This window comes from Andrographis paniculata, unplaced genomic scaffold (genome assembly GCF_009805555.1).
Source record: "Andrographis paniculata isolate CXL003 unplaced genomic scaffold, ASM980555v1 Contig55END, whole genome shotgun sequence".
NCBI lineage: Eukaryota > Viridiplantae > Streptophyta > Magnoliopsida > Lamiales > Acanthaceae > Andrographis > Andrographis paniculata.
In genome coordinates, this window is record NW_026137590.1 from 455755 (window position 1) to 479603 (window position 23849).

The 23849-nt window shown below is 33.7% G+C and overlaps 5 protein-coding genes and 1 long non-coding RNA gene across 13 annotated transcripts; 3 read left to right on the plus strand and 3 right to left on the minus strand.

The window, feature by feature from the left end:
- Positions 1-59: 59 nt before the first annotated feature.
- Positions 60-2710, plus strand: LOC127256497 (uncharacterized). 4 transcript variants are annotated; one of them, XR_007839868.1, is made up of 7 exons: positions 60-297; positions 694-849; positions 939-1209; positions 1769-1809; positions 1919-2018; positions 2092-2239; positions 2371-2710. XR_007839868.1 is itself a non-coding variant. In XM_051282534.1 (6 exons), exons 3-6 carry the CDS (start codon positions 1778-1780, stop codon positions 2457-2459), a joined length of 369 nt encoding a protein of 122 aa, XP_051138491.1. In that variant the 5' UTR covers positions 67-297; positions 694-849; positions 939-1777; the 3' UTR covers positions 2460-2710. The 4 variants fall into 4 exon arrangements, 1 of the variants encoding a protein (XP_051138491.1); XR_007839867.1 differs by having other exon boundaries at positions 61-297; positions 1911-2018; XR_007839866.1 differs by having other exon boundaries at positions 1769-2018.
- Positions 2711-5132: 2422 nt separating this feature from the next.
- Positions 5133-10627, plus strand: LOC127256222 (uncharacterized). Of its 2 annotated transcripts, XM_051282111.1 has the most exons (10): positions 5133-5360; positions 5588-5783; positions 6671-6753; positions 7444-7544; positions 8060-8155; positions 8262-8315; positions 8534-8682; positions 8773-8890; positions 9551-9638; positions 9995-10627. In XM_051282111.1, exons 1-10 carry the CDS (start codon positions 5237-5239, stop codon positions 10174-10176), a joined length of 1191 nt encoding a protein of 396 aa, XP_051138068.1. In that variant the 5' UTR covers positions 5133-5236; the 3' UTR covers positions 10177-10627. The 2 variants fall into 2 exon arrangements, with proteins under 2 accessions (XP_051138068.1, XP_051138069.1); XM_051282112.1 differs by lacking the exons at positions 9551-9638; positions 9995-10627 and adding an exon at positions 9024-9211.
- LOC127256223 (uncharacterized) lies at positions 8347-12392 on the minus strand. 3 transcript variants are annotated; one of them, XR_007839810.1, is made up of 2 exons: positions 12025-12392; positions 8347-8908 (listed from the first exon to the last, which is right to left on the minus strand). It is a non-coding gene; the product is annotated as an uncharacterized LOC127256223 (long non-coding RNA). The 3 variants fall into 3 exon arrangements; XR_007839811.1 differs by having other exon boundaries at positions 8347-8921; XR_007839812.1 differs by having other exon boundaries at positions 8347-9375.
- A 638-nt stretch (positions 12393-13030) lies between these two features.
- Positions 13031-18333, plus strand: LOC127256431 (uncharacterized). 2 transcript variants are annotated; one of them, XM_051282440.1, is made up of 5 exons: positions 13031-13224; positions 13712-13784; positions 13874-13929; positions 14065-14159; positions 18016-18333. In XM_051282440.1, exons 1-5 carry the CDS (start codon positions 13157-13159, stop codon positions 18051-18053), a joined length of 330 nt encoding a protein of 109 aa, XP_051138397.1. In that variant the 5' UTR covers positions 13031-13156; the 3' UTR covers positions 18054-18333. The 2 variants fall into 2 exon arrangements, with proteins under 2 accessions (XP_051138397.1, XP_051138398.1); XM_051282441.1 differs by lacking the exon at positions 18016-18333 and having other exon boundaries at positions 13050-13224; positions 14065-14417.
- LOC127256430 (protein ABIL2-like) lies at positions 14593-17430 on the minus strand. Its single transcript, XM_051282439.1, has 10 exons — positions 16979-17430; positions 16421-16551; positions 16264-16346; positions 16029-16179; positions 15846-15945; positions 15672-15764; positions 15534-15579; positions 15302-15384; positions 15028-15170; positions 14593-14923 (listed from the first exon to the last, which is right to left on the minus strand). The coding sequence occupies exons 2-10, from the start codon at positions 16514-16516 to the stop codon at positions 14750-14752; spliced, it is 969 nt and encodes a 322-aa protein (XP_051138396.1). The 5' UTR covers positions 16517-16551; positions 16979-17430; the 3' UTR covers positions 14593-14749.
- A 286-nt stretch (positions 18334-18619) lies between the features above and the next one.
- LOC127256485 (probable myosin heavy chain ECU04_1000) lies at positions 18620-22035 on the minus strand. The gene is made up of 5 exons (XM_051282517.1): positions 21883-22035; positions 21477-21717; positions 20082-21274; positions 19198-20009; positions 18620-19120 (listed from the first exon to the last, which is right to left on the minus strand). Exons 3-5 carry the CDS (start codon positions 21184-21186, stop codon positions 18764-18766), a joined length of 2274 nt encoding a protein of 757 aa, XP_051138474.1. The 5' UTR covers positions 21187-21274; positions 21477-21717; positions 21883-22035; the 3' UTR covers positions 18620-18763.
- Between the last annotated feature and the right edge of the window lie 1814 nt (positions 22036-23849).

A 23849-nucleotide genomic window follows, 5' to 3' on the forward strand; every position in this document is an offset into this window, starting at 1 on the left:
ATTTAATTTAAATATATTATTAAACAATCGTTAGATGACATTTGTTGCTAAGAAGGGTGATAAAAAATTAACACTTAATAAAACTCCAAGGAATGTCATCGAGCCCGTCACCAATCCACCCACAGTGAAACGGGACTCAATGGGCAAAGCTGAATGTGGAAGCTCAAAACTTGGAGCTCCAGGTGAACTATCTAATTTGTGTTTGTGTGTGTGTTCGGAACTATGGAAATTGAGGAGTGTCGGGAGATCCATCTTGATCGGAAGCCCGCGATTGCACGGACGACAAAAAATTTTCAGGTGAGTACCATTGTATTTTCTTATTTTAACTTTTTCGCTCTTTAAGTGCATGAATCCGTTGAAAATTTTCCGGAAAATCGTCGATTGAGCGTTAGTATACCCTGTATGTGCAATTAATCGCTGGTTTGTATGTTGGAGCTATGAACGAACGAAGTCCTTTTTACTAACTAGTGGGTTTGGATCTGAGACGATTTTGAAATTCGAGTGAAAAGTACCGCGATTGATTAAGGTGTATAGCATAATTGTTGGATACGAATGTCAGTTTGCCGTGTGTCGATTTAGTTTTATCAGAGAAACCTAGCCAGTGTTTTATGTATTATGTTTTCCTTTGTTTGTGTTTCCAATGTGCTGATTACGAAAACCAGGCATATCTCACTACTTGTTATTGGTCTATAGCTTTGAATGTTGGACAAGAAGTAGATCTTGGTATTGATGACCTTGATCTCTTGCCTGACCTCCATCAATCAATGGAGGCTGAACCAACACAATTAAGGGGCAAGTATAATCTACAAAAAAGTCTTGTTTGGGACTCTGCCTTCTTCACTAGCATTGGTAATATCTTCCATTGAATCTTTCTCTCCTAGTTCAAAAGGAAAATGGACTGTCTATAGTTATAATAAATTATTTTTATCAATTTCTAGGGGTGATAGATGCAGAAGAATTGTCGAGCATGATTACCGGAGCAGATAAGAGTGAAAAGAAACTCTTACCTGGCATTCAAGAAGATATTACAGTATCAATTGAGTCAATTTCAAGCCTTGAAAGTTATCATTTTGATCTGGAAACTCTTGAGTAGGAATTGATTGTTGACATTAGAGCTTCTATACAGAGATCGAATAAAAAAAGTACCCAATTTGACACGCTTAAGTGATAAGAAGGGGAACGTAGAGGTTGACAGTTCGTCCATTTCATGTAAGCAGTTTCATCAATTGTACCTCTTTTTATTTGGGTAGACAAGAAGATTTATTTCAATTTTGCATGATTTGTTTCTATTTTTGCATCATGTATGTTAAGATTCTCTTTTACTTTTTAATTCTCTATTGATTTGAATGTATGTTTCTGGAGTGTTTCAGTGGTTAGCAATGCTAAGGTTTTTGTGTTGATTCTTATTTATATGGCCACACAAGTAGATTTTAAGGTTTACATAATTTTTTTTTTTTCTATTTTCGCAATGCATATGAAAATTTTCCTCTGTCTTTCATGCTCTGATCTGGATATTTTTTATATAGAGTACTTGAGTAGCTGTCAAGTTTAAGACCAAAATCTGGTTGGAAGTCCTGTATCTTAATTATTGGCTTGAGGACACACCTTTCAGTAGGAAAAATTTGATTTAGCATGTCAAAATAGTTGTTGAGATCTAAGCTTTCTACTCCCACTATTTGTTTTCTTTCCTGCTTTACTTGTTTCTTTGATCAAATAAGTTTTCTCAATTTCATATTTATTTGTCAAATTGTTCTGACATGCAATGCAGCTCTGAAAAATGAATGCGTCACTCGTAGATCCCAAGACTAGGTAATGTTCATGTAAAGTAATTATTATTTACTCGTTATTAATTTATCTGAATATTTGATATAATATACCCCATTCTTCATAATTCAAAACCTTGTTCAAAGGGGACCAGTGCCCCAGAAACTGCTACGATGCCAAAGTCTCTAGTAAAACAAAATGTTCAGCGGCAAGCATTGAGAACGGGAATCAAGCAAGATTCTGGTCATCCACAGGTTAGAGTTAAATGTTTATCATCAATCTTTTATTCTTGGAAACAATTGACATCACCTTCCTTCTTGTTGTTAGATGCCATATGTTGCTAAGAATGGTGATAAAAAATTAACACTTGGTAAAACTCCAAGGAATATCATCAAGCCCGTCTCCAATCCAACTACAATGAAACGGGACTCAATGGGCAAATCTGAATGTGGAAGCTCAAAACTTGGAGCTCCAGGTGAAGTATCTAGTTCGTGTTTGTGTGTGTTTAACAATGAAATCAGAAATCATTGCCAAGGCACTCATCTTGTGTGTGTTTAAATAATGAAGTCAAAAACCATCTTGTGACTAATGTTATTATTAATTCAGTGACTACTACAAGTAAAGGAAGTCAACTCCCAAAAGTAGGTGTTGATGTTGCCAAGGCCTGCAGTGCTAGCCATCGAAGACTTCTCTAACGAATTCTTCTACTTCAGGCAGAGGGCAGTTGAGTCCACTAGATCCTCCACATCAAGCAACACATACATGTATGTCACAATGCAGAGTTTTTTTTTTCAATTCATTCATTCAATCATTTAAATTGATTTTGGATATGGTGTCGTGCAAAACTTTGAGGGAGGAGGTGCCTTTGTATGACTCTAAATTTCAAAAAATACATAGATTGTACCTTAATCTTTTTTACACGTCTACAAGAATGAAATTCTACCCGTGTTTTCTTGTTTTATTAATATATATATATATATATTCTTGTAAGTTTTGTTTAAGTTTGTTGGTGTGTTTTTGGTTGTATTTTTGCATGGAGGCAGCTATGGAAGTTAATTGATGTGCATTTGTTTTAATTAATGTGACAAAAGATATGTTGACAGGTAGAGGTAGGACATAATCATAGTAATGACATTTTAATTCCAAGTTTGATTTGGATCCGAACAAAGGGACAATACATTTGTTTGCATGATAAGCATGACAATTTATGGGTGGACCGGACCACCCACAATCCTTTCCAATTTGTACACGTGTCTGGTGTGCCTGTTGATGTTTGGATTAGGACATAGCTGAACTGAATCATCCCCACACAATTCTCTTTATCTTTATCCTTTCACTCACATTTTTTTTTCCAAAGTTTCTTTCCATAGATTTAGAAAAAATTTAATTTGAATTTAATATTAAAATAATGTATAATGTGTAATAAAAAATATATATATTTTTTTTTTGAAATGAAGAATTTAAATAGTAAAAAGCTGATGTTTGAAGTATAAAGAAACAAATCATTTGTCTTTGTCCAATTTTCAGGGACCTTAATTCTTCTTAGATTTTGAGTTAGAATTTGAATAATAAAAATTTTTAATTTGAATAGTTATATGATGTGATATTTTAAATGTAAAATTAATTTTTAGTATAATATAAAAAATAAAAAATAAATATTTAATTTGATATTTTTTAGAAGAAAAAATGAAATTTATAGAGAATTTAAAATCCAATCTTAAAACAAACACACCCACAGAATTGTTATAGGAGTGTGTGTTGGGATTGAATTTTGAATTAAATTATAATTTAATATTCTCTTCAATTTATCATGTTCGAGTCATTGTAAATACCAGAAATTAAGATAAATATAATTAATAAATAATTAAAAATATATTAGTAAAAATATTTAATTGATAATATGAATAATAATAAATTAAAGTTAAAATAACTAATTAATTTAATCAAAATAAAAAAATTAAAATAAAATTAGAATGCAGTGTAATATTAAAAAGAAAAAAATAATATAAGATATGAGACCGATAGAATATTATATTTTTATTGATATAAATTTTTTTTTTTTTTAAAAAAAAAAAAAGCCCTGAAAAATCCCGTTTTTGGATCTTTCACAGGACTCGGGAAGGTCTCTAGAAGCAGCAGCAGGTATGCGTTTTGTTTTGTTACTGTTACCACAAGCTTCTGCACTTTCCTACTATATTCCTAAATTGATTAATTAATTTCTATATTATAATTATACTATATATTTAATAATACTGACCTTTGAGAGCCGTCCCGCCGACCACGTACCACTCCTTATCTGCCACGTACGCTCTAATATAATATATTTTTTATAACGTTCTATTAATATATTTAATAACATGGGTGGTGTGTTTGGTCCGGTTTTTTCGATTATTTTTTTACGATTCGTGCATGTGATTTTTTAAATGTTTTCATATTAAAAAAATCATATTTAAATAAAAGATATATATTGAGATGAATTATTTTGAGTTAAAAATATTTCAATGTGGAATAAACATTTTAAAAACAGTATTCCGAATTGATTTTTTTTTTAAAAAAAATAATAATAAAAGAAGTAATAAATGTGATTAATGAATTAAACATTAAAAATATATAATAGTTTAAATAAAAAATAAATTTAATATTTTTACATATTTAATCATTCAAGAATAATTCATTATTGCATCTCCGTTTAGGCGTTTTTTGTCAATAAATTGTTTAATGTCATGAATTGAAGTGAGCCCAATAATAATGTCCAAACGCGTGTCATCATATTTGACCTAATTTTATTTATTTTTTTATTTCATAGAAATAATTTATTGCCCTTTTATTTGACCTAATTTTATTTATTTTTTTATTTCATAGAAATAATTTATCGCCAAAAGGGCAGTCGTTATTATTATCCTAATATATTTTGAGTGCCTATTGCAACTAATCTCTCTATTTCTCTCTTTTTCAAAATAAAATATTGAAAAATGCAGCTAGATTATCATTTTGATTTAAATTATAATTATTATTAAGCTTGTAATACATAAATTTTAAATTATAATTAATATTTTTTCTTTTATTTGTGTCATATTAGTATATACCTGTAGATATTTTTTTGACTTATGAGTGAAATTGTACATAAATACAAACATTTTCCAGGCCATTTATTTATTTATATTTACATAAAAGAAAATAAATAAAAGTATTTATAAATTCCACCGTCATTTTCTTCTTTGAATCCAATGTTTGTATTACTCCAAAACTGAAAAAGAAATTAAGATCAAAACAAATTACAGCACTCAGCGCGTGGGATTAAAACATACATACGGACATATCGTATATGTATATATCTCTATATATATATTTATATGTCTATGTTGTTCTCCTTCGCATAGTTTTAATCATATGTAATTCCGATTTCTCTTTCTTTTTTTTCTTTTTTCATTTTCGCTGCTATTCAGAGAGCCCGAGATTCTGGATTAGGAGAATGCCGTATTGCGAGGTGGGGAAATATCACAACGACGGCGGGGATGCGTTGAACATCGCCAATGGAATCAAGGTTTTCTATCGGACATACGGAAATGGACCGATTAAAGTTCTTATGATTATCGGTAAGGCATTTATTGATTTATTTGATCTGTTCGTGTGTCGATTGTATTAATTAGAAGATTGTGATTCATTCCGGCGGTTTCGCTTGTTCGTTTGATTCGATGTGGTGCTGATGGCCTTGTTTGGAGATTTCTAATAATCTCGTTCTTAGGTTTTGGTTGGAATTCGAATTGGAATTGGAATTGGATTTTGGATTGATTTTGTGTGGCTCATTGTGGTGAATCGGCAGGATTGGCTGGGACTCACGATTCCTGGAATCCGCAGATTAGAGGTCTGGTTGGGACGGTGACCCCAAACGACGACGATTCGCCGGCGGGCGATCGGAGCGATGAGAGTGGCGGAGAAACCGCCGGCGTGGAAGTGTGCGCTTTCGATAATCGTGGAATGGGTCGCAGCTCCGTTCCCACGAAAAAGTCGGAATACACGTAAGTTATTCTCATCCACTTGAATACATCTTTTTATTTTTGCAAAAAAAAGAGATCATTTTAGCGTGTGTTTTTCAAGCTTCTATGTGTTTTTATTGAGTCTTATTCTTATGTATATTATATATATATTATATAGTAGAAATAATATTATATTGGTAATAGATATAAAGTATTGATTAAAGTTCTTTTTACCATTGTAAATACTTTAATTTGAGTAAAAAGTAGTGATTTGTGTAATAAAAATAAGAAAACAATAGCGGGGTTAGTTTTATAGTAATTAGTCTATTGACTTGAACATCTGGTTTGAGATGGAGGGAGAATTATATATTGTATTTGTTTGGAGATATTCTCATTGAATTCTAATTGCACACACAAATTATGAATAGTTCTGTTCATTTTTAATTTGGACAGTGGTTTGGAGATGATTTTTTGTGAAATAAAATATTAATAGATAGTGATGTTTGTCCGGTAAAGAAACTAAACCAAACTCCAAAAAGACGTGGCTTAAGTTTTATGCTGAAATTTGATTTTTATTGGAGTTATTTGCACAAATATTGATCTGTTGTGTGAAGAAAACTCAGGGTTACAATTGGATTGCTATTGTGTTGTTTGTATGAATCATTTTTATCAAATGGTAAAACGAATTTCTCTAAAAGCATATGGGAAGGAGTTACTGATAAATTATTATTTGTGGGGTCAAAAAGTGCAAGTCTCACTTGATGAATAAGTTTAGAATAGCATTGTTGTGCTGTTTAGCATACATTTGATGTTTGTTTGGAAGCTTCAAAAAGGTTTTATAAATGAAGGTTTTAGGAATTTATAATCTCTGTTTGATTTTTAGAATTTTAAAAAATGTTTTGATTTTCGCCGGGTCTAATTATTCGCAGGACAAGAATTATGGCAAAAGATGCCATAGCTTTGATGGATCATTTAGGTTGGGAAAAAGCTCATGTCTTTGGTCATTCAATGGGTGAGTTCTTTGACTTCTAATTTCTTGCTGGCTTTATTGACTTGACTGAGTATCTCTCTTGCATTATTGGATAATTTAAGGGTGTGTTTTGAGGTAGGATTTGGGGTTGAGAATGTAAAATTTTGACTTAGAACATATGTTTGATGTGATATATGAAATATTAGTTTTTTATGTAATATAAAAAATGAAAACTTTGATTGATTTGATTGATTGATTTATTTATTTTTTTGAGGATATCTGGCATTTGGGCCCCTACAATTGATTTCAAGTTTGTTAATCAGTGAATATAATCTAATATGATATGTTTGAATGATTGTCGTTGAGGCAGGTAGCCAAATCCTGTTCTGATATTGATTGTGATGCTTGCAATGAGATTCTTCATGAACATTATGTGGAAATTACACTTCGATAGGTTGCAATTTTAGATGTAAAAAATGGACTAACATAGGAGTATTGCAAAAAAATTGGGTAGTTAGATTGTATTTATGTAGTGTTTATAGTTTAAGATGTTTTTGTCGTTAGGTGTTGATAAATGTTAAGATACTAAAGAGAATGGCGTTCTGTGTATTTGAGTTGTTTAGTGTGTATATATTGTATATTACATATTGTATTCTTTTTTGGATAATATATATGGGGTATTATGTAATAATTTCCATTGCCAAATAATGCGTTTTCATCTAAACTATCCAGGTGCTATGATTGCTTGTAAGCTGGCTGCCATGGTACCTGAAAGAGTATTATCTTTAGCTTTGTTGAATGCAACTGGTGGAGGTTATGAATGCATACCAAAGGTATGCATCACTCAATCTTGTCATAACATTAGTCGGTAAAATTAAACAAATAGAATCATGATACCGGGATGTGGAGAAGATATTTCGACTGCTTCTTTTATGATGTTAACATATTGGAAGCTTATGTGATTTTTCTGTATTGGCAGATTTTTTCACGAGAATGTATTTGATCCGTTAGCTAAATATAACAGTGATATCATCACATCGAAGACTAGTTTAAAAAGATGCAAGGACAACTTTTCTCTCTGGATAGTTTATTTTCATCAAAATGAAGCTGTATATTTGATCAAATTATGGTTTGTGTATCAGATAGTGCATAGATAGCACATTCAAAGTAGTCTCTTGCAAGAATTCTTGACATTTTACAAAAAAGTAAACAAGAAAAGTTGCCGGCCTTTTTATGCAAGAGTACATTAATGTTGGAAAAGAGGATTTTCACGCATACAAAACTCTTTCTGATTAGTCAAGTAGGATAACAGCTGTCTCTTATCATTGTATTTCCATTCCCATTTCAGATTGACCAGAAATCTTTGTCGATTGCAATGCGTTTTATGAGAGCAAAAACTCCGGAACAAAGAGCAGCCGTTGATCTAGATACCCACTACTCTGAGGTTAGTATGTAATATCACTTCACACAAAAGCAAGAGAACTATTCTCTCTCTTTATATTTCTCTCGTTTCTTAAATTTTTTGAAAATTTTGTATGCCTTTTGCACAGGAATATCTTGAAGAATATGTGGGACAAAAGACCAGAAGATCAATATTATACCAAGTAAGTAATTCTAAAATTATGAGATAAAACCTGGAAAAATCATCAATGCACATTGTTTGTTATTTTCACTATGGTTACAACATACAATGTATCAGTAATACCTTCAAAAAAGCATCTTCCGATTATCTTGACTGATTTCTAAAGAAACGAACAAATGCTAGGGCCTATGATTAGTGTGAATTTTAAAGAACAACATTCTCACTAATACAAATCTGCAGGAATATGTAAAGGGCATATCCTCAACTGGTATGCAGTCGAGGCATGGATTTGACGGTCAGGTTAATGCTTGTTGGACTCATAAATTATCACGAAGTGAAATAGAGTCGATCCGAGTGGCTGGATTTCCCATATCAGTAATTCATGGCAGGTAATTCTAGAATTATAAGAACTTCCAATTTATCTTGCTGATTATATAATCCAATTACTACGATGACTGACTAAAGTTCTGTTTCTGTAGACACGATGTCATTGCCCAATTACGCCATGCAAAACGATTAGCAGAGAAATGTTACCCATGGTCAAGAATGGTTGAACTTAATGGAGGCCATTTAGTGAGCCATGAGAGAACCGAAGAGGTACGATTATTTTTGCCGCTGCATATATAACCTATAAATGATTAGAATACCGAATTTAACACCAGTTATGTAGCAACAAAAATTAAGATGAAACAACTGAAAATCAGACTAAGCTTATGAAACTTTGATTCAGCGGAATGGCAAGATCAGAAGCATTCTCTCAATTCAGACATTGACATTTTATTGTTGCACTATATTTAGTCGATCATTCCACATTGCACCAGAAAAATGATCAACATACATGACGAATACTGATGCCATTTCCGAAGAGTTAATCATTCATGAAGTTTATGAACTTTAATGTAAACATTGAGGAAGATACCCCAAATTGTTACATGGACTTTACAGTTATCTCACTGTAAGTAGCGACACAGTTATAATCCATGTCCAAACTGAAATCCTCAGAATTATCGTCTAGGACCTTAATAATTGTTTGGACAATTGTGGTTCAATGTGTAACTTCCAGGGCAGTTTCCCATACACAACTTAACAAAACAGAAACTTAACTCAAAAAATTGTTGTGACAATTACCAAGCAAAAAAAAGTGGTATTTATTATTACCTGCAGCAGCTTATGTTAATATATTCCAAGCAAATCATCCTATGGTTAACTATGATTAGAGTGTGAATCCTTACATGGTATAGTTTATCGAATTTTCAGGTCAATAACGCACTTATTGAGTTGATCAAGGCATCAGAAACTATAAAAAGCCCCTACGAGTGGACGAATCTTCCACATAGAAGTGTTGGTGAGTGCCATTCATATGTAACCTCTTCATGTTTTTGTATCAATGGTTTAAATGTTATAGAGGCAACCCAAACTATACACTAGTTCAGTGTCGTCATCAATTGTTTCCAAATTATCGATCCGGGATGTAATAACACCGCAGAAATTCACTTTCTTCAGAGATTACATATTCTGTGTCCATATGAGGTTCTTAATGTTGCAAAATGCATCAACATAAAGAAAAAGTTATATAAACAACTGCTTGCCTAAATGCAACTTGACAAAACAATCTTAACCCATGAAAGTCTTCGACTAAGCATTGGGTGCCTGGTTACTATCAGAGATTAAATAATTTAATCGATAATATTTCTTTTGCAGGTTCTAAAGCTACCACGGTATTATTATGGCGAGCAGTGAGCTCGTCTTTCATTGTTGAGAGTGTAGGGAAGCTACACATCTTTGTTGTATATTTTCTCGGCCTTTTTGTCTTGGCATTTGACTATCTACGAAGAGCCGTCCAGCGGCTTAAACCTGTCCGAGTAGGACATGCTCTTACATAATCTAACGTCCTCAGAGACCTTTCTCCAACAGGTAATCAATTAATTAACAGATTCAGTTCTTCAACTCATGGCTAGAAGAATTCCCTCTTATTATGTATGTATAATTTTTCTTCTTGTGTAGGGACTTTTTTTTTTTTTACCCTTTTTCACCAGGGATAAATTAAAGAGCAATGGCAAATGAGACAAATATAAATGCAATTTCAAGATTAGTGCAGCAGACAATGAATTGGGAGAAAGAAATCCCTGAAACTGGTAAATGAGACTGTACTCTACTGTATATTGTATATTTTACATACAATAAGAAAAAAGGGATTGATTCTAATTTGGTAACTCTTATGCATATTCCCACTGTGGGTGTAATGAATTTCAGGATCTTGATAATCTATATCAATGTAATTTATTGTATACCCTTTTCCAAAGTAAAAAGATATAATGGCTCTGTTCTTCTCTAGCACTATTTTTAATTGCAATTTTTAAAAAATAATAATACAAAATATTTTATATAATAGTCAAAAAGTTAAAAAATTTCAAATACTAGTAAAAATAAATTTCAAATACTCATTAGAAAAAAAATAAAAAAAATTAAATATTCAACTTAAAATAATATATTTTATGTATATTTTTGTTGGGTGAACAAAAATTATATACTTTGGGTATATTTGTTTCATAAATTTTGGAGATTTTATACTATTTTTTTTTTCAATTGTAAAAATATTAAATCAAATATGTAGTTTTTTATATTATATTACTCCCTCAAGTAGTGTAATGACACCAAAAAGTAATGATGTTATGTAAAGTAAGAGTATCTGTGGAAAAAAATATGATATTTAATGAAACGGTTACTCTCTACGTATACTGTAGCTGTACAGAGGGAGTAAAAAACAATTTTACATTTAAAAATATAATCATTGTTATACTAAGTCAAACAATTATTTTAATTTAAAGTTTTAGTGTATGTAATGTTATTTTTCAATAATACTTATTATTATAATATATATTTTATATCATAAAATATTATTTAAATAAAAAAAAATTAATATATAAATTCAGTCCAAACTTTAAAAAACAATCCACAAAATAAACACATTTAACTAAGTATTTGTATTGTATTCTAAGTATTACTCCTATTATTTAATTATTTGTTTTTAAAAAATATCATATTAAAATTTAAAAAATGAGACAAAAATTTAAAACTCAAGTATAAACCAAACGACATGTATTTTGAATTAGTGTAACACCAATTTCATTAATCATATACTCCTTATTTTTCAAATTTCTTCTTAAAGATATCTAAATACACCATATATTAATGACTAAATTAAATCTTGCTTATATCATGTGTGCAATCAAGCATCGTCCGGCTAAAAATTGATGCTAGAGCTAAACAAACTCCAAATGATGGAAAACAGGTATATTCAGATCTACACAGGCGTGATATAAATATATATATATATATATACACACGCGATGTGAATGCCTCCATATACATAGAAATTACGAGAATAGTAAAGTATTTTGTTATTTTGTAAGAGAAATTTGAATTTGATATTATGTTGTTCCTATTGCACTCATCTGATTCCTTAAATCCAAAAATGATGGCAGAAAGAAACCAAACCAGGCAAGAAAACAAATACTCACAATTTCAACATGAACCTTTTTTTTTTGTTTTTTGGTGTGTGCGTGTGATTATGTTTTAATTCGGACTTCTTACTATTAAAATCCTTTTTCAACATTAATTTCACATATCTTCATTTATAAAATTGAAATTCAAAACATATACGAAAAAACACACGCCATGATTCGTGTATCAATGAAAACAATCCGAGAAAAAAAAATTACTTACATTACCTTTACAGTCGTTCTCCTCTTCCACTTCTAGTCTCTAGAGAAATCTCCCATTGCCGTAGTGAAGTTTAAAGAAAAAAAAAAAAAGGAAGAAGAACAAGAAAGCAATCTCAAGTTTGTGAATGCTTCCTCTGTAACAAATTCACACACATATATACATACATATATATATATCGTATATGCGGCTGTAGGTTGTGGTCAAGTGAGCAATTACCAGAAGAATATTCGAACGCACATACCAATTTTAGCCAAACAAGCAAGCAAGGTAGCTCCATAGATTTATAAATTTAGAGAAATACAAGCATACATACGTGCCTATTCTCAGGTACTTTTTGGATGAGAGAATAATTCCTTTTGTATGTAAGAATATGCTATTGTGAACTCTCTATCTCCTTAGGGTCCAAAATTATAGCTATATATTAATATTAAAATATTTTTAATTTTTATTTAAATCATAAATATAAATACATTTAAGTTGTGTTTGGTTGTAGGATTCTCTTCCAAAATTATTATTCATCAATTTTATTTTTTTCAAAAACATTACACACCTATTTTTTATTTTTGTATTATATTCCATTTATCTCTTATCTATCTATTTGTTTATTTTACACGGAAATATTAGTATATGCGATATGAATAAAATAAAAAAAATTAAAATAACTTTATTAATATTATGCAATAGAAATGTAATGACATTTATTTAATGTATTATAAGTTGTAATAATATTTTTAATGTTAATAGAAAGTACAGTTATTAAAAATAATTGATACTTCTTTATAGACATACCAAAATAAAAAAATAATAGACAGAATATTAAAAATCAATTTTACATTCAAAATATCACATTAACACCTATTTATATAACATTATACCATTATTCCAATTTACATTTTTTACTATTCAAATCCCCCTTGATAAAAATGTCGAAATTAAACAATTACTCCATTTATTTAAATGCTATAAAAACGGAAGAGAATATTCTAACTGCAGACCAATATTTTCAAATAAAAACCGGTTCGATTGCGACCGCGCGAACCTTTCAGTTTTGCCCTAACCCGCCCGGCCCTGAATGTATTTCTTCCGCTCGTAGTGTTCTACTTTTCGCTGTGCAGTTTCGAATTGCAGCTGTGAAAGATGGAAGCTACCGCCGCCGCCGCTACTGGCGTCGCCACAGAAGCCCCACTCGGATGGGATTTCAGCTGGTAGTGATGCAATATATGTGTATATACTATGTATATATGTGATTATTTCATGATTTGGGATTCATAGCAGTTCGATCTGCTTCTTGTCAGTGCATTAGATAGTGCAGCGTGAACAGTGTTTCTTCACCATTTCTCAATCTTATTTTGCAGTATCTTTGTTCTGTTTCTTGTTAGGAAGTTAAAATAGGCATCAAATTGGAGGTAGGGTTAGATTTCGAAGGATTTAGGATTATAAAATTTTTGTTCCTATTAGAATGAGGACTATTTCACTATGCGAAGTATGGCGTAAATCTTAAGCTTAACTGCAGATAATTTGGGAGAAATTGAAGTTAGTTATTCACCATGCTTTATCTTCTGTGCATGTTCAATACTAAATACTAGCCTTCTTTTAAAGTTATCAATTTGATTAATTTGATGCAATTAAATTGGATATCTTGCTCTGTGTTGAGTTATATTTTCGATTTTAATGTCGAAAACTTGTTCACAGCAACTTGGAAGTCGATTATGAGTCTGATGAGATTGCTCATATTGTCTATGCTGCATTGGCTGTTGATAAGGAGGTAACACACCATGCCCAACTGTTTCAGTGTGTTTCCGATGTTTTGACTAATAACTAAGGATTTTTTATTCTTTTGTTATTGTCGTGCAGTTGCAACCGGATAAGGTGAGAAGAAATATGTCGGTTGTCGATGGAAAACTTTCTGTGTGAGTTCTCTTTCTGTGCCGTCCGACTTCAGATCTTACATTCATTAATTGCCCTTTTCGCTTAATTTTCTGCTGAAATGTCCTTTTGATTCGGAATTAATTGTATTGCTTGTGTTTATGTATCATATTTTTCAGCCATTTTGAGGCAGTTGAAGCGAGATTTCTTCGGGCATCATACAGTGCTTTTGTTGATGTTCTTACACTTGCAACCAAGACTGTGGAAGAATTCGGTAAGGGAATGTTATTGTGACCTTCATGTACTGCATGAAGTTCGTTTTTTTTTTTTATAGTTCTTGGCGTCGTCTTTATTTGTGTTATTGTTTCATCACAAGCTATATAAATGCTGCCAGTTAAATTTATCGATACACTCTACTTTGGAGAGAATTACATTAGCTTTAATAGTGCAAGGAGATGATTAGGGTGTCATGCTGATTAGTTTTAATCAGTACATAAAAAGAAAAAAAAAAAAAAAAAAAAAAAGAGAAAAATGTATTTTATGAATAGTTTTAATCAATAGTAATTTGTGCCAAGTGAATTAGTATTATGTGTTGTCGGTTTATATACTGCATTTGTATTACATTAATATAAACTATGCGCTGACGATTAATATAATACAAACAGGATTGCTAGTTGCAGCTGAGAAATAATGTTTATGCAATAATATTCGATCAACATGTGTTTGATAATATATATTATGCTTAAAAAAAAAAAAACAGAAACATTGAAGATGGAAGTTAGATGATGTTTGATAACTGAATCTAGGGTTTAAAGTTTGCCCAAACTCTGTCAAGTATGGGATTTCTTGTTTGTGCACTTTATTTCAGTTAGTATTATCCAAATAGATATCCAAATGATCATCTTTCTTTGCTTTGTGCCTACTGAGAAATCCTTTGAACAGTCCTTTGCTTTTGCCTGGTTGCAGTTCACTGTCTCTGCGTGTGTCTTTGTCCGAGCGAACGAATAATGATTCTGCCTTTTGAACTTCAGATAGATACTGCCGTATTTGATTAACATGAATAGCCGCAAATCAGCTAATGTTTCAATGTTCTTGATTATTTAGTAGTAGTTGACATATGAATGTGTGAGTATAGCTATTACCTGTTGCCTTCGGAGAGCTCGGTTTGGGGTCATTGGCCTAGGCCGACTTGGGGTTTCCGGAGGTGAGATATTTGGAGTCACGGGGTTACTTTTGAGACTGGATGTACGATGAGGATACATGTATGTTGACTCCGCTCCCTTATCTAGTTCATTGACATGACCATCAATCATTAGTCGAAAATTAGGAATCAGACTTGGAATAGGATTTTCAAACTTCTAAAAAAAATATTGAATCCCTAAACACCTAAGAGATGAATGAAAAAACAAGCATAACCTTGGTTGGGTAGGTTGCTAGAGAAGTAAACTCTCTTCTGTTGTCGAGCAGCTCTTAGAGTAGGTGATGACGAGCGTCCTTTACTGTAAAGCTCAATAATTTAAACTTAGGTTTACTTAAAAGAGATATGTCTAAACAAATGAAAACCTGAATACATAGTAATATTTTGGTTTTGCATCTCATCATTGAGGAATTCATCGATGTGAAACGAGTATTTAATGCCCGAACTCACCCAACTGTAACTTGGGGGAGAATTTCCTGACCCTTAGCTTGAATAGCTGTGTAATCGTACACAATGAATAGCTTGTCTAGACCAAAACTCACAATACAAGAAAAATTATACGAAGATAAAACATTTCTAGCGTGTTACCATTCTTGTATTCATGCCAATCTTCTATGTCGTCTAGGTTGCATCCTTGGTATTTTGATCTTGTGCGAAAAGCTCCGCGCATAGTGTCTCCCACTGCACGTATCTCGTTTATATAAAAAAAAAAAAAAAAAGAGTTGAAAGAAATAAACAAATTATAGTGTGACTAGCAAATACCGGGCAAGAGGTATCGCGAATGGTACTTGGGAGTGTCCACTGCCAATGACTGCTGAGAACGACCCTCGCAGTCTATTAACTTATGAATCGTCCGTATTTTCTGAATCACAACATACTTAATTAACTGATTCGGTTTTAGGATTTTTTTTTCATTAAGGATGGTAACAACCGAAACAAAAGTACCTGCTCCACACATGATAGTTTGAGTTCTGATTTGGAGACTTTACGAGCCTGATCATCTAGCAACTTACTAACCTTGGTTGCCATAGAACCGAAATGATCAGTCGTACTTACAAGAGCTTTAGTCGAGTAGTCTTTCAATGAATCCAAGACGCTGCATTGAGAAATGTCCGAATATTAGATAAACTATATGTAAAATGAATGCCCGGTCTCTTTAGTAATCAGTGAATAAGCTCACTCTAGTTCTTCGAAATCGTTATTGAAAGACAACTCGAAGTATTCTGCAGCTTCGTAGAGTTGTTTCCTAAGGTTCTTCAAATCCTGAAGAATGAATCAAGCCAATAGGTGCATCAAAATCGAAAATCTATCAATATATAGGTACGGATAGAGTGTACCTTCAAGCTACCGGTGAAGAGCATGTGCTGCTGCATATAGACTTCGCCGGGATTGCTGGGCTCACGAGGAGAGGTTGTTGAACATACTGCACTCATTGCGGCAAAAACAACCGCCGCAATGCACTTTTATCCTGCAGCAGAAACAAAACTTTGCTCGTGGGTGAAAATATCCTATTAAACAATCATTTCATTTCAAAACATCAAAACCAAAAACCCGTAGAAGTTAAATGAAAAAAAAAATAAAAATAAACCTGTATTTTTAAAATGACTTGCGCTCTCAAGAACATATATAAGGATGAGATGAAGTTGTATGGGTTTGTTTGAATTTGATCTCAAATCAAAAGTAATAATATTCATCTCATCTCATAGATGTTTTCAACTCAAAATTCATTTCCAATTCACCAATCTCTTTATGAATTCAATCTGCTCTAGTTAGTACCTAAGATTTCCCCAAATTTGAATCGAAACTAGCGCGAGATTCCATTACATCAAAACAAGGTAATGTTTCATCTTCAAAGTTGTTTGAAATGCAACAACATATATGAACGATCAACTTACCTTTCTTAAGCGAGTGAGAATTCTGGCCTACTTCGATTCTCCCAAGCAATTCGTTCAGTCGATCAATCAATCAAAAACCAGTAGAAGGCTGAAACCGCCCGCTGCTTCCTAACAAAAGCCGAAGATGATTCCCATTCCCAAACAGATTGACAGATAGATTCAACGATTAATCCAAACTCGAGGATCCAAATCGCCAAATCCTGATTAGACAGAAGCACATAAAAGTTTCAATCTCTTCGTCGGTTGTGATTTCGGAAAGCGAAAGATAGCAGTGCAGAAATGCAAGCAGAATTGGCAGATAGAGCAGAGCATTCCAAATATTCGAGCGACGCTGCATAGATATATATCATTTGAAGGCCAAATCGACCAATGATTGCATTGCAGTGTGGGTCAGGTCAGGTAAGGTCACTCCCCACTCGTGAGTATTCCATGTTTCTTTAAATGCTTCGTTTTCCCATCGAATTAGGGCAAAATTCAATTGCAGTGAGAGTATTACCTCTTCTTCTTCAATTCCTCAATGAGAATTATTACTACTTGCTTTATTCATTGGTGTCTATAATTTTGGTTTTGGGAATAGTCATTTAATGGGACTTTGGTGGGAAAGTAAGATTTCATGTATAATAAGTATTGATGATTTTGGTGATAAGATTGTAATAAATTTTGGTAATTTGGAGATTATTCTTTATTTATTTCTGCTTTCTCGATACACACTAATTTAATTTTCTATTTTTGGAATGTTTGTACAATAAATATGACTCTCATACTATGTGTTTTCTTTTTTTTTAATGTCCAAAAGAGATGATGTATTTATAGTATTTTTTTATGCATTTCTTAATATATCATTCAATCTCACATTTATTTACAAATATATTACTGTTATAATTGTTGTATTTTAGCCCAATGAAACAGCAGACCCTCGTAATTGGGCCATTAAAATCTTTGAGTATGTATGAATTGTGATTTGAGCTTTTTTTTTTTATTATTATTTTAATTCAAAATAATGTAAATTTTCATTTAAAATATTCAAATGACACCAGAACATTCCAAAAGACGAGGAGAACCCAAATCTATATAATTTCAAATTTGGTGGGCAATGAAAATGCTGCAAGAGGAGGGACAGCTGAAAATTTAAGAGGAACATGGAGAGACCAAAAGACAATTTGAAGGATAATTGGCAGGATTCAGTGGTGGAACCCTGTGCTGTGATGTTTGTACCTACAATAGACAATGTATCTCGTATGGATGCACATGTTCTTGTTTACTTAGTGTCCTAACACGACATGTGATGTGCGAACGACACTCCCAACAAACAACAATAGGACAATGGTTTCTCGTTGTAATTTACCTTTGTTGGACCTAATTACTAAATTATTAAGTTCAGCCGAAAATTTATTTAGAATACATTCGTTGAATAGCGACTGTTTGTTCGCACTTAATTTGTCGGACTTAATTTGTAGATTATTAAGTTCAGTCGAAAATTTATTTAAAACGCATTCGTCGAATAACTACTTTTTGTTCGCACTTACCTTGTCAGACCTAATTTGTAAATTATTAAGTTCAGCCGAAAATTTATTCAGAACACTTAATAAATTTAGAGAATAAAATTTTGTAATATTTAACATAGGAATGAACACTCAAAAGTTAGTTAGAATGGTTGCGATAAATTTAGAGAGTCGAATTTTGTGATACTGAACATAAGAACTAAACAGTCACAAGTTAGTTAGAATCAAAATGATCGATATAAGTTTGTAGTAATCTACGAACTTCGAAACTCAATCATCGAGACTATTTTCTGAGGTGAATTGTCATCCCGTCGCATGCCAATGTGCCTTCGAGGTCTCCGATGATTCGAGATATTCGTATTTCGAGACCTCGTTGAACTTCCTGGAACAACGTTCGAACGCTGTCGGCGAATCGCTTCATGTCGAAACTCTCGGGCTTTTCGATGTCCTCCGCAGCATCATTTACGAACCCGGACGCGATTCTAGCTTGCACTTCCATTAACTTCTGCCCCGTCGCAACTATGTATCGCTGTAGTTGGAACGTTTCCTCGAGAAAGTGTTCGAGCTTCTTTGTTTCGTAGTCGGGTCTAGCAGCATTGTCGACGTCTCCGCCGACGGTGGAGTTTAGATTGTTGTCGTGCTGCAGTTTCGACATGTCGAAAAGTTAAACAGGACGTCGATATCGAAACATAACATCGTTTAAGGGTAGAATTGTACCATTCTTTGGCAAATATCGTCGGTTTTCTCCTGCAGCGATTGGTATCGATCAACCTGTTTGTTCAGGAGCGATGTGAGCGCGTAAAACCCCTTCACTCCGAAACGCCCGTTGTCGCTGCTGCTTTCGCTGTTTTCGCAACTTTCTTGCTTCCCCGCCAACCGCTCGAGCATGACGAATTGTTGCTTGAGTCGTTTGATTTTATACAATACTCCGAGGGCGTGGATATCCATCTTCCACATTGTCGAACTACTTTTCTTCCCCGTCGACGTCGACGTTTTGTTGTTCGAGTCCACCGCAGCCACTTTCCCGTCTCGTTCTATCTCTTTCTTCTCCGTCGATGACGGGACTTCGTCCGCCTTCTCATTAGAAATCTCCTCTGCTATCACCTGCTTCTTCTGCGTCGATTTTCGTTTAACGACCTTCACTTTCGACCACATTGCGCTGTGGTTCGTCGTCGCCTCGCGAATCGACGAGCTGAAGTTCAGTTTCTGTAGATTCGGAGGATTGAATTGCAGGACTAATTGCTCTTTTAGCAAATGTAGCTCGGCGTCGCGATCAATCAAAAAGGCTTCGAGCTTCTCATTTTCCTGCCGTAGCTCCGTAATCTCATGATCGAGTCCTTTGACGTGCGATTGCAGCCTCTTCGACTCGAGTTCCATACTCAACAATCGCCACCGGACGGCTTCCAATTTTTCGTCTTTCAGCCTCAGCTGTTCGACAAAGGCATCGATTTCAAGGTCGTGCCTTTCGATTGCGCAGTCGCGCGTCTCCGCCTCCGCATCAACCCAATTCTCCAACAGCTCCGCGTCGCCTATAAAACAGATAACGACGCGCAACGATAAGAAGAAGAAATGCCGGTATTGTATCGAGAATGTTATCTTACGTTGTTTCTCGGACCCCTCCGTCGAATACGAATATGCGCGATGATTATCGCCTTTTGCGGATCGAAAGTTTCCGGCATCCATCGAATGAAATCCCTTCCCGTTTGCGCGCTTCGAGAGCATGTTCCTCAACGAATGCCTCTCGTTCTTGGCCTCTGAAAACGCATTCCACCTCGCTGTCCCCGACTCAGCTTGCTTCCTCTTCGCCTTCGACGACTTCGTCTCCTTTAAAAGCATATGTTTCTCGGCTGCGTCGAGCTTGGCTTTCCTCAGCATCGCCGATAAAATCTGGTCTTTATGTTCCAACTCCTTCCGCGTCTTGACAAGCTCCGTCGACAGGCGCTGAGCCATTAGAACCGACTGCTCTTTCTGCTTCGACACCGACTCGAGCTCGTGCTTCAACGCATCAACTTGCCGCAGCGCACGACCCATCTCTGCCTCGAGCTGCCGCTGATTCGACACAATCTCGATAAACGCCGTCTTGTGTTTCAGAATTTCGCTTGAATGCCGTTCGTTCTCGAGTTTTGTCGTCTGCGTCAGCTCGTCGACGAGCTTTTCCGCCTTCTTCGCCCTCTCTTCGATTTCTCGTCTCCTCTGTTCGCCTTCCTCGATCGACTTATCCTTTTCCTGCAAAAGAGCTTCCCTTTCCTTCAACTTCTGGTTCAATTCCAACATCGATTTTTCTCTCATCATCTCCACTACCGTTAGCTCCTTCACCAGAGCTCCGATGTGCTGCCGGAGCCTCCTCCTCTCATCAAACCAGGTCTGTTCTCGCGACGCGATTATGCTCACGACTTTCTCGTTCGCCCTCGCCTCTTCGCTCCGCCGTTTCTTCAGTTCGACGACCTGATTCTGCGCGTTCTCGAGCTTTTGAAGAAGCTCACATCCGCCGGTTTTCGCTTTCCATATGAACATCCCCAAAAGATGAGCACTGCCTTTAAGCATCCGATTCCGGATCTCCGACCACTTATCGTCTTCCTCCGGCTCCGGCAAGAGTTTTAGGGCAAAAAATGCACAGGAAACACCGAAAAACATTGGATACAGAGTATCGAAATTCTTCTCCTCAGGTTTAATGGCGAAGGAGCGTGAAATCGCCTTTTCATCCATCGCTCACTTGTTACGCATCTGCTTCCAGACACATCTGACGAACAGTGCCTTGAATTGCAGGAAAAATTGGATAAATCGCCTTCCGAAACTGAAATTTCGAGAAATTTATCGACAGATTAAAGCATCAGGATGAAATGCAAGCTTTCAAAAGCAGGAACAGAAAATTCTTAGGTGCAGCGAAGAAATCGCGCAGAAAAAACAATCAACCTCATCAAATTAGGTCAAGCAAAGACAAAAATGGCGATTCCTCGAACAGAGATCACGATTGAAAGAGCAGAACGAATACTCACGCAAAATTCCGAAGCAGTTAAGCTACTCTTCACGAATTTCAGCTCAAAAACAAAAACCTCATTCCGAGAATCGCTCCGATGGAAAGCAACTGAATGCGAAATTTCTGGTGAAGCGACGAAATTGAGGCAGGAATCATCATCAGTAGCATCATCTCCTTCATCAGTTTCCGCTTGAAGTGATTCTTTATACACTCGTCAGAGAATGCCAAAAGCATGAGCTCTTTACACGTGTGAACGTACTCTGCAAAATTAGTTGCAAAAAGGAATCCACAGTACAGTACAGTAAGTGAGATTAATAATTCCCAAAAAAAAAAAACCCTAAACCCAATTTGGGGAAAACATCATGGCGCAGTGCAGATTAAATTATTAGCCCTAGTTTTCAGAGAAGACGACCCCATGAACACACCTTTTAGGGCACATCTCTTTCAATTCCTCCATTCCTCTCTCAATCTCAGCTTTCAGACTCCATTTTTATTTTCATCAATTCGCAAAATTGAGGAACAGTAATCCCAAAAACAACAACGATAGAACGATAGATAGATATTTAGATTATCGTCTCTCAGCTCAACTGCCTGTCAAATTATGAATTTGTATTCTTTCCAGGTTGGCTTGGCTGTCTCTCCGTCGCTTTCTGTCCATTGCCCCCACAAAATGTGTATGTATATGTGTATCTCTCTCTCTATATATATATGTATGTATATGTGATGTCTGAAAAAGATTGGAAATTTATGGCTAATGAAGCTGCAATTAGTCCTCTGCTTCTTCTTCTTCTACTCGATCATCATTGCTGCGAATTTACATGTCTTTTCATGAATTTAGAACAACTTGCAGATCTGTTGCTGTCAATATGTATAAATGGTTCTGCATTAATGTACTATTTTTTCAGCCAAAATGTTATTTAAATTAAAATATAAAATTAGAAGCAAACTAATTTAAGAACTAACGATAGTAATACTATATATTTAATGACATTTTTTAAAAGAAAATTACAAATTCAGTTCTGGCGGCCATTTACAACTTTTACTTATGATTTTAACCTTTGTACTATTTTACTAAAACAAGAATAACTCATTAAAAAAAAAAGAATAACTCATTAAAAGAATCAAACTAGTTTGAAATTAAAATAAAATATTAATTTTTATTTTTATTTGAATACTATTTTGTTTTGCTAAATAAATAAATAAAAATATATTACTTTTGATTTAAAATTACAATAGAATACATCCTTAGTGTTTAGTAATTTTTTATGTTAATAACATTTTTTTGTTAATATTCAAAACCGATAAAAATATTTTAATATTTTTTTTATTACCTATTTAAAAAATATTCTATAAATAAAAGTTCTATACGGAATACTGAAAAAAAATAACAATTCTTTTTTATTATTTTTTTAATGATAATTAATATTTTTCTTTTTATATCACATCATATATTTATTTTTTATTTTCAGAAAATTTACATTAGATGAATTATATTAAGCAAATAGAATCTAGAAGTGTTAGGGTTTAGTTATAAAATTTACATTAGGTGAACTTTTATTATTATTTTTTCTATGATAATCGATTTTTTTTTTTAAAAAAAAAAGAAAATACGCAGCCACTCGTTGTTTCGTAATTTGCAATTAGTGTTACCATATCTCATACATTGGACAAAAATAGGTAGGGGCACATCGATACTAAGGAAGTTGAAAATTTAATATACTTCATTTGTAAGGACCACAAAATTAAATGTGCATACCCGCAAAAATTATGGATCAAGAGAAGAATCTCCTCATTCTCCAAAGCAACAAGATTTGTCTATAAGAAAACTATATATTATATACATATATAACTTTTACATTTTAATTTTTAAAATATTTTTTTAATATTCTACATATCACATAAAAATTAGTACTATTTAATAAAGACCCCGCAATTTGGATTATATTGCGAGCGAGGACTTTTTTGATGCTCAGCTTTTACAAACTGTTCCCTTTTCCTGAAGCCTGTAAAGGAGGGACTTTGCTTAACTAAAGCTGTACATGTCTTCAAAATTATTGGCCATAAACATAATATTTAATAGTACAGGGATCCGATTTAAATGTCTCAGATCTGCCCTTGGAAACTGTCCTGCTGACGTGGAAAGAACACAGCCGTCGGATTCTCTACGTAAACCATAATCTTGGGAATAATAATTATTAATTAATAAAGCAGCGATCGCATTTTAGTTTTAATTAATTTTAAATTACATTAATTTTATTTGGATATTTTGGTCATCTATATTGGGCCATTATTTTAAGCCCAAATAGATTATTTATTGGGCCCATCTAGATTTTTCGGAGCCCAATAAAATGGTCCGATAGAATTGGATCGGGTCAGGTGGCACTATAAATAT

Bases quoted from the DNA above. Each gene is read 5' to 3' on its own strand.
- LOC127256430 (XM_051282439.1), bottom strand. From the start codon at position 16,516: ATGAGTGCAGTATGTTCAACAACCTCTCCTCGTGAGCCCAGCAATCCC. The intron at 15,385-15,533 runs GTGAGTTCGGGC...TGAGCTTTACAG, and splicing joins CTCCCCCAAGTTACAGTTGG to TAAAGGACGCTCGTCATCAC. The intron at 14,924-15,027 runs GTAATAGCTATA...CAAATACGGCAG, and splicing joins GAGCTCTCCGAAGGCAACAG to TATCTATCTGAAGTTCAAAA.
- LOC127256485 (XM_051282517.1), bottom strand. From the start codon at position 21,186: ATGGATGAAAAGGCGATTTCACGCTCCTTCGCCATTAAACCTGAGGAG. The intron at 20,010-20,081 runs GTAAGATAACAT...TCTGTTTTATAG, and splicing joins GGAGGGGTCCGAGAAACAAC to GCGACGCGGAGCTGTTGGAG. The intron at 19,121-19,197 runs GTACAATTCTAC...TCGAAACTGCAG, and splicing joins ACGATATTTGCCAAAGAATG to CACGACAACAATCTAAACTC.
- LOC127256497 (XM_051282534.1), top strand. From the start codon at position 1,778: ATGAATGCGTCACTCGTAGATCCCAAGACTAG. The intron at 1,810-1,918 runs GTAATGTTCATG...AAAGGGGACCAG, and splicing joins CTCGTAGATCCCAAGACTAG to TGCCCCAGAAACTGCTACGA. The intron at 2,240-2,370 runs GTGAAGTATCTA...TTATTAATTCAG, and splicing joins CTCAAAACTTGGAGCTCCAG to TGACTACTACAAGTAAAGGA.
- LOC127256222 (XM_051282111.1), top strand. From the start codon at position 5,237: ATGCCGTATTGCGAGGTGGGGAAATATCACAACGACGGCGGGGATGCG. The intron at 5,361-5,587 runs GTAAGGCATTTA...GTGAATCGGCAG, and splicing joins TAAAGTTCTTATGATTATCG to GATTGGCTGGGACTCACGAT. The intron at 9,639-9,994 runs GTGAGTGCCATT...TTTCTTTTGCAG, and splicing joins TCTTCCACATAGAAGTGTTG to GTTCTAAAGCTACCACGGTA.
- LOC127256431 (XM_051282440.1), top strand. From the start codon at position 13,157: ATGGAAGCTACCGCCGCCGCCGCTACTGGCGTCGCCACAGAAGCCCCA. The intron at 13,225-13,711 runs GTAGTGATGCAA...ACTTGTTCACAG, and splicing joins CTCGGATGGGATTTCAGCTG to CAACTTGGAAGTCGATTATG. The intron at 14,160-18,015 runs GTAAGGGAATGT...AAATGACACCAG, and splicing joins CAAGACTGTGGAAGAATTCG to AACATTCCAAAAGACGAGGA.